Source organism: Mytilus edulis, chromosome 9 (assembly GCF_963676685.1).
Source record: "Mytilus edulis chromosome 9, xbMytEdul2.2, whole genome shotgun sequence".
Lineage (NCBI taxonomy): Eukaryota > Metazoa > Mollusca > Bivalvia > Mytilida > Mytilidae > Mytilus > Mytilus edulis.
The window spans coordinates 32,411,292-32,420,363 of NC_092352.1; the positions used below are offsets into that span (position 1 = coordinate 32,411,292).

General features: G+C 32.0%; 1 protein-coding gene across 4 annotated transcripts; it reads right to left on the minus strand.

Annotated features, from left to right (window-relative positions):
- Window positions 1-1,743: 1,743 nt before the first annotated feature.
- LOC139488135 (SUMO-conjugating enzyme UBC9-B) lies at window positions 1,744-9,070 on the minus strand. 4 transcript variants are annotated; one of them, XM_071273532.1, is made up of 7 exons: window positions 8,998-9,070; window positions 6,104-6,182; window positions 5,803-5,886; window positions 3,846-3,918; window positions 2,991-3,100; window positions 2,523-2,602; window positions 1,744-2,205 (listed from the first exon to the last, which is right to left on the minus strand). In XM_071273532.1, exons 2-7 carry the CDS (start codon window positions 6,167-6,169, stop codon window positions 2,136-2,138), a joined length of 483 nt encoding a protein of 160 aa, XP_071129633.1. In that variant the 5' UTR covers window positions 6,170-6,182; window positions 8,998-9,070; the 3' UTR covers window positions 1,744-2,135. The 4 variants fall into 4 exon arrangements, with proteins under 4 accessions (XP_071129633.1, XP_071129636.1, XP_071129634.1 ...); XM_071273535.1 differs by having other exon boundaries at window positions 8,923-9,006; XM_071273533.1 differs by having other exon boundaries at window positions 8,907-8,999.
- Window positions 9,071-9,072: the final 2 nt, after the last annotated feature.

Sequence of the window (9,072 nt, forward strand, 5' to 3'; positions counted from 1 at the left end):
AAGGAAGATAACTCCTATTTTAACAAGAGTGCACACACTGAAATGTCTCGCCTTCTTTACTAATCCTTGATACTATCTTGATAGACCTAAATATAAAGCTTTATTACAACTGTCACATAAACTCAACATTAACCAAGAAAATGAAACATTGATTAATGACCCATGAAAATGAGGTCGAGGTCAGATGAACCATGCCAGGCAGACATGTACAGCTAACAATTCTTTATTACAACAAATATAGTTGACTTATTGCTTATAAATATTAAAAGAAAAACAGACCAAAACACAAACACTTAAAATAAAATTAACGGTACCAATTTTCTTGCACCAGATGCACATTTCGACAAAACATGTCTCTTCAGTGATGCTCGTGACCAAAATATTTGAAATAAAACTTAGCAATGGACCGTGAAAATGAGGTCAAGGTCAAATAAAACCTATGTAACCAACATATAGATCATAAAATATTTCCATACACCAAATATAGTTGACCTAATGCATAAAGTATTAGAAAAATAGACCAAAACTAAAAAACTTAACTTTGACCACTGAACCATGAAAATGAGGTCAAGGTCAGATGACACCTGTCAGCTAGACATGTACACCTTACAATCATTCCCTACACCAATTATAGTAGACCTATTGCATATAGTATAAGAAAAACAGACCAAAACACAAAAACTTAACTATAACCACTGAACCATGAAAATGAGGTCAAGGTCAGATGACACCTGCCAGTTGGACATGTACACCTTACAGTCCTTCCATACACCGAATATACTAGCCCTATTGCTTATAGTATCTGAGATATGGACTTGACCACCAAAACTTAACCTTGTTCACTGATCCATGAAATGAGGTCAAGGTCAAGTGAAACCGGTCTGACAGGCATGAGGACCTTGCAAGGTACGCACATACCAAATATAGTTGTCCAATTACTTATAATAAGAGAGAATTTAACATTACAAAAAATCTGAACTTTTTTTTCAAGTAGTCACTGAACCATGAAAATGAGGTCAAGGACATTGGACATGTGACTGACGGAAAGTTCGTAACATGAGGAATCTATATACAAAGTATGCAGCATCCAGGTCTTCTACCTTCTAAAATATAAAGCTTTCAAGAAGTGAGCTAACACCGCCGCCGCCGGATCACTATCCCTATGTCGAGCTTTCTGCAACAAAAGTTGCAGGCTCGACAAAAATTACTTTTAACAATTACAATAGATATTTTTAGAAAATATATTAGATTCCTATATTTCCATTTGTAAAGTAACACCACCAAAATTCAAACTTGATCTCGATTTTGTAATAATACGCATTGTGTAAAAGTTTAATAACTTTTGGTTGAGACGAACTTAAATAGAGAATGGAAACAATTTTCATTTGTAAAGGGCATAACTCTAGAAAAGTAAAAGTGACACCACCAAAATGTAAACTTGATCTGTGTTTTGTGGTAATAAGCATTTTGTATATTTATTTTATAACATTTGGTTGATGCAAAATAAAGTTAGAACTTAAGAACAGAAACCAACTTTGGGACATATGTACATACAGACAGACAAGGGTAAAACTTAATGCCCCCTCAGTTAAGATGGGGGCATAAAAACAGATTATGCATGAAAATATTAATTCATTATAGAACCACATAAATCAAGGTCTGACTGATGTTTAAATATAATTTTGGAAGGGATTCTTGAATCATTTAAATTTCCATCTCCAAGTCATGAATAAGAAACACAAATACATCATGAAATTTAATCAGCTATAACAACATTTAACATGATGACTTGACAAAGAGATTCTATGATGTAAGAATTAATTGAACTCTCCAGAGTTCATAATGTGTTATGTATATCATTTTTGATTTAAGATATTATGTCGTCTTTCCTTAATAGAATATTTCAATATCCATAACTTCAGTAGCAATATATTTTTCTTTTCTTTTTCAACATTTCACAACATGTTTATATAACAGTTAAATTCTAAAAGACTAGATAATTTGAAAATTTAACGTTCAAGTTCTACTAATTTTTTATGAGTAAAAGTCACACATTTTCTTAATAAATGATGGAGGTTTGTTATACAAAATAAGTTTACAATATGTACAAACAATTTACACAAGACTAAAAAGTTCTACAATGAAGGATCCCTGAATCTGGAAGCTTGTTCTTTTACTCGTCTTTCATATTCTGTTCTGTTTTGACTGAAAGAAAAGATGAGATGCAATAATAAATAAAATGTTTTAGTGTCTTTTATTCTTTTTCAAAAAGTCCTGGGGTAAAGCAAGGTTAGTAATGTCACTTAAAACATAAACCTTGACAACTTTCTGATTTTACTTTGTAAGTGTATAACATGTTGGTATATGATCTAAATACCAGTACTGTCTGTCAGAAGAATTTTGTCAGATTTTATGGACTTCCACTTTATGAATTTACCTCAATATTTTTGTTTAACTTCTTTAAAAGACTTTTTTATACTTAGACGTATCTGACAGTTTTGTTAATTACATGTAATACCTACCAATAAATTGTGTAAGCCTCTGCCTGTGCTGGATCTTTTATGTTAGGTTCATTCAATAATTCTTGTATACCAAGTAAAATCTGTCAATCAAAAAATATAACACATTATTGTCACATATAAGCCACATTTCTCAAAGAATTCTTTCTAGCACTCTGAAGAGTTCAGTGCACTTGAACACATGATTCAAAATAATACTTTCAAGTAATTTAATTATCTTAAGTACTGATAATGGAAAGGTAACACTTGCAAATTTTCAAAAGCAAATAATTTATAGTAATTTTACAAATAGTGCTGTTACTATGACAAAATTGCCCATTTATGCTGCCCATTTTTTGCAAAAAACAATACCCATGTAGTTGTGTTTTCTGTCTGCTCTAACACATTGCATTCCTATCGGTACCCTTACAGTTTTGAAGGAAATTGGTCAAACAATGTTAAAAAGCTGGCATGTTTTGCCATTTAACAAACCTGTTTTATTGTAACTGCAGGCCTCCAATCTTTTTCTTCATCAAGCAGTGAAAGACAAACTGTTCCTGATGGATAAACATTGGGATGGAAAAGTGGAGGTTCAAATTTACCTGCAACAGAAAAAAATAAATTAAAGAAATAAGCAAGTTGATTAAAAAAGAGTAAGATGTTCTGATTATCATGTTTTTTTCTTCATATTGATACAGTAAATTATCATGTGGAAGTCACAATATGATGTTTTTTTGACAAGTGAGTACAGCAAAGGAGTTCATACTATGAAAAAGGTATGGCAGTCAACATTTTTGATAACCTATTGAGGTTATGTTGAGCTTATTTGACACCACAAAGCCATTATTAGCAGCTTCCCAAACTGTGAGATAAAGGCACAAGTATGATTGCTAATAAGTTTTTAAAAAGTCCACACTAATGACCTTGATGATACATACTAACATGTTACCAAAGCACTCTAAAACCAATAAATCAACATCAATATGTTATTATTCCAGTGAGTACATCATCTCTTTGGATTAACTGTGTGATTACAATTAACAATTATTTTCTGGTATTTCAGTACACTGCATTTTTATTTTGACAATTGCAATTGGAGAATACAAACTGTGTTGAACAGTTCAACTGTGAGTTTTATAACAAACAAGCTATGTTTATCTGATGAAACAAACTTTGTTTATCTGATGATTCAAACAGTCACAAGGGTATTAAAGACTAAACAAATAGCATTGAGTTACCAAAGATAAATTACAAATGCAACCAGCAGAATGATAGATGAGGAACATGGTCATTAAATTTACCCATGTCAGAATGAAATAATATTACTACTTTGTAAATAAATCTTACATTTAGGAGGTGAGCTAGGATAGTCTTCTTTAAATAACATTCTTAATCTGTATAATCCTCCTTCCCATGGTGTCTGAAAATAATCATTTGTAAATATAATTTTTATAATAAGTTGATGATCCTATCTAGTAGCAAATGTTACATGCATATCAGGACAGGAAAATGTTAATGTGATGTGACAAATATTCCATGAGTATGAAACTGGTAATATCGCAGTCCCACAAGGCCACGATCGCACAATTTGTAAAAAAATGAAAATTTTGATGATCATATTACGATCGTGTAGATTGCATTAAGGTCGTATCATGGTCGTGGTGAGGTCTTCCAAGATCGTGATGAGCGTGGCCAACTTTGAACATGTTCAAAACAATCGTGGTGCGGTCGCAGTGAAATCAGGTCAAAGATCTCAAAGGTCGCTGTACCTTCGTAGCGAATTTCTATTCAGAGAGACTCCGCTACGATATCACAGAGACGTTATTACGACCTCACTACGACCATCACTTTCTCACCACGACCCAAGCACACTTCAACTACAACCATACCACGTTTCCACCAAGCTGTTCAAAACCACAATACCATTCTAGCACGCCCTTGTCGTCCTCATCACACTCTTCTTACAACCACACTACGTTCATACTACGACTATCATTCTCATTGTCATTTTCTTGTCATTTTGAATTTCTCTAACGGCTCAACCATGCTTCTCATTTTTATATAGATTAGACTGTTGGTTTTCTTGTTTGAATAGTTTTACACTAGTAATTTTTGGACCCTTCATAGCTTGCTGTTCGGTGTGAGCCAAGGTTCCGTGTTGAAGGCCGTACCTTGAACTATAATGGTTTACTTTTTTAAATTGTTACTTGGATGGAGAGTTGTCTCATTAACACTCATACCACATCTTCCTATATCTATTGACACATCTGTGTCATCTCTGTTATCGTTCACTAAAATATCGTTATTTGAACTTGATGGACCAGCAATAGGTTGTAATTCAGGTTGGATTGGTTGGTCCGACATCTCTTCTGGATCAGGATCTGTTACTTTAAGGTGACCCTTTGCCTCTACATCAACCCTTACCACCACGGCCACGTGTTCTAGTAGATTTTGGTGGCATGACTGTATTGTTTTTAAGAAATCTACGTATTAATCAGAAATAGAAGGAATGGAACTGTATATATGAAACACCATGTTGACGTTATTGCTGAGAACTGAGAGCGTAGTAAGATTGCGGTATAAACGTATTATAATCGTGGTAGAGCATGCCACAATCGCAGTAGAAGCGTGGTGCAATCGGATAACTCGTGATATGGTCGTAGTGGGAACGTGATGAGCGTCGAAAGATCTTGATAAGTGTAGTGAGGTTGCAGGATAAGCGCAATGAGAACGTGGTATAATCGTAGCGGGATTGTTGTAGAAGGGTAATGAGGATGTAGTAGCATTGTGAAAGCAACGAAAAATTACATTTTTATGCCGCTCATACCGCGACCTCACCACAATCTGAATTTATTTTAGATCGCGGTGAGCGTGGTTCGATCGTTGTCTAGTGGGACTGGGGATTTAGGTACAATAATGAGCTGGTTTTTAAACAAGGTAGGTAACAAGGTTTCAGTCCTCAGGAATACATTTAATACAACAAAGAATCATTATTCTGACCAGTCATAGCTCCTACTCCTAAATGCAATGTACTAAGCATAAAAGCTTCAAATATCAATTTTCAACTACATGTATTTGGTTTGACCTAGTCTGGGTTAGAAAGATAAAACTAGTAAGCATATTGACAAAACTAAAAAAAAGTACTTGAAAAATGCTTTACAGTTCATCTGTGCATATTTACATATATATATATATATATATACAAGAGTCATGAGAGTATTGGGAACCAAATTTCAGTGTTTATATATTTAGTGGTTATCCTGGCTTCCAATCTTTCCAAAAAATATATGAAATCATTATTTACCCCTTTCTTGCCTGGTATTGCACATTCCCAATTCAATAAATTTAATGTTCCATCTGGATTTTTGGTTGGTCTGGCTACAAAACCCTGCAAAGGAAAATAATATAACAACATACTCTCCCTCAAAATAAATTAAATCCTACAGAATATTTGTTACAGGAATATTAAAATGACAAATACAGTGCACTTTTTTATTTACAATACTTCTTGAACAATACAACAAGGAACTCAATGACATTAATGTAATTCTATGAAATAATTTTCTTGTTTTTAGTCTATAATAATATATAATAGTTTGACTTACAAATGGGTGATCTTTCCTCCAAGCTTTTCTTTCTTCACTCAGTCTTCCTACAGCTATGCCAGACATCTTATTAGTTCAACTGCAAAAGTAAAATACATACAAATTTATTGATAAATATTGAAATTGGTTACATGAATTACAAATTTTCCTTCATGTTGTGGATGTAGGTAAATCATGAATTTGAATGGTCAACAGAGAACAAATTTTCTTTAGTCTTTTCGGTTGAATTTGGCAGCTTTGTTCTTTGGCCACTGAACTGTATTTCCCATTAGCAGTTGGAAAAAATTTCTAACAAGTTGAAGTTTGATTTGATAAAACAAATTGCTATTCGTTCAAGTCACAGTAATAAGTTTGTTCACTCATCAAAAGAAGACATAAATAAACAAGTAGCTTTTCTACTAAAAGAAATGCACCTGAACATAATTGCCTGTTTGGTTTGAAAGATCGGAGAATTATAATATAAAGATGTGTAAATCATTCCTCATAAACATAATACATTGTACATGTAGAAAACATCTATAGATCCTAAACATAACTATATGTAGACTACCATTAGTTTGAGCAAATTTGTGTTTCAAGTAATTTATGAAAGAAAACATTACAACATGCAAAATAGGAGCCAACCACAGGATGTTCCATTTTGAGGGCACTGTTTTAGAAATTTGTATACTTTAAACAGGTGATCAAATTGTAAACACTTGAAAAGCCCTAAACCTTATTTTGAGAAATGTATTCTAACCAACCACATACAGGTAGTCATTAATAAATAACTTATATGCAACATCAAACATAAAACAAATTGTATTGTTTTACCACAAGGTTTTAATTAATATAAAGCCAAAGAATATCATTCAGTCTCTATAAATAGTTACCCAGTTTCACTCCTAAAAGGTCCTTTTGTATTTCTTTATTTTATTTTATTTTTATTCCTATTTCTACATGTCTACTGTTAAAACAATTTAGTATATTTGTTTATTTCTCCTTTGAAATTATTATGTGTAGTCCATAAGATTAAAAGTAATTCTATTTGCAGTTATAAATTATTGAAGAAATGGAATAGTTTTAAATAAATATTATCGTTATTTATCTGTACAATTTTTTTTTTTATAGAAATTTTTATTCAACGAAAGAAAATGAAAGTTTAAATTAAAAGAAAATGCCCTTTTTGTTTCTTTTTAACCATATATTAAAATAGAACATCTAAAGCAAACTCTACCTTTTTTCTCTTCAAATATCAACCACCTTCAACAGGAACCCTAACATGCGTCTCTAATTTAAAAAGTAAAGGTATGAGATACTTATATTAGAGTCTGACTTTTATTACTCCAACAAAGTCTTAAAAGATTAAATACTTAGAAACTCCAAAATGGATTTTAATTCTTCTTTATAAACCTCTTTTAAGTATAAACATTACTTTTTCTAAAGTTTTGGATAATGTTTTATATCATGATCAATTAGTAAAATATAACTCATTAGCTGCCAAATAATACAACTTGAATGAAGAAAAAAATATTCAAGTCAAATGTTTATAATAATTGGTTTATTAATTAAAGCAATGGCTTTAATTATCACCATTCACAAAAATAGTGTCTCATTTTTTTTTAACATGCCTCCAGCTATTCAATATAATGTTTATATTGCAGGGTACAAAACAAAATTGTTTTCCTTTTATTTTTGGACATGTTGGAAATCTATATAAATTCCTTCAAAAACATCTTCAAAAATAGGGATGCAATTTTGGAAAGGTACCAGTCAGTACTCCCTTTAATCACAAATGTTAAAGCTAAGTCAAACTGTTTATGATTTTGTAAAACTTTACTTTTCAGCAAAAATGACCTTGACAAGTTTTGTCAATTACTAATACATGTATGTGTTTATACAATTTAAGCATAATTACATTTACATTTACATCCTTAACTATTAAGATTATAACACAAAATTTGTTTATATAACAATAATCAGCCTTTTATATCTCTACCAGTGAGGGTGGCAGGTGCCCTTTAGATGTTTTTACAACAATGAAATGTTCAAAATGGCTGGATCCACCCCAGAGCAGGGATAGCAGTATAGGTCACTGGTGCTGTGTGCAAAAAATTAATGTCTCATGATTCCATTTCTTTGGATGACACTTTGGTGAAAAATTAAACTACATTGTAACAGTAATTTCTTTTTTATATGACAAAATTATTGGAAAACAATTGATTTTTTTACCAACAGCAAATTGGAAGCATGATTTTACTTCAAATTACAGTTTCAATTTTGGGAAAAAGTCACACAGACTAGTCACTTCTTAGTTATCTTGTCAAAAGATTAAGTAACTCAGAGAAGTAAATTATTTGGTCTATAAAAATAGACTAGTCGGTAGTCTAATAAGAATCTTCTTCCTTATAATTGAGTTTTGTTTCTAACAGTCTACAGTAAGCTTAAACTCTGTGGGCCTACCTATGGTCACATTACAAATCTAGTCCCCTTTGGTTACATACAGTATTTACAATAAAACCCAATTGATAAGGTTAAAATTATTAACAATCATTGAACAATTTGAGTCTGGGATGCAGGATGGGGCCTTAACCAGGAAAAAGGGATTTAGTCTGAAGGGGTTGTGGTAATTCAAATGTTTATCATTCAGCTTTGTTTTCAATAGCATGTCATTGAAATAGTTACTCCACGGATTAGAAAGAATAACTTGGATATCCTGTTTCCATTTAGGCAAAGAACCATTCATGATTTTCTTGTTTTAACGAAGATAACACGAAAAAATAGAATCTATTCAAAGATAACAGTTGTATATATAAAATCGTACAAATATGTGAGGGTACTTTTACAGTTTTATGTGTCATTCAAAAGAGTAAATGGTTTTAAAGAAAAATCCTTTCTCATTTCACGAAACTTACCGCTGGAAAAACTATGTCACGTGAACAGATCAATTAGACGCTTTACATTAATCTAACACCTTCGCGTCAAGCGTT

Coding starts and splice junctions, on each gene's coding strand:
- LOC139488135 (XM_071273532.1), bottom strand. CDS start 6,169: ATGTCTGGCATAGCTGTAGGAAGACTGAGTGAAGAAAGAAAAGCTTGG. Junction 2,603..2,990: donor CTGCAGTTACAATAAAACAG/GTTTGTTAAATG, acceptor TTTGATTGACAG/ATTTTACTTGGTATACAAGA. Junction 2,206..2,522: donor GAGGCTTACACAATTTATTG/GTAGGTATTACA, acceptor CTTTTCTTTCAG/TCAAAACAGAACAGAATATG.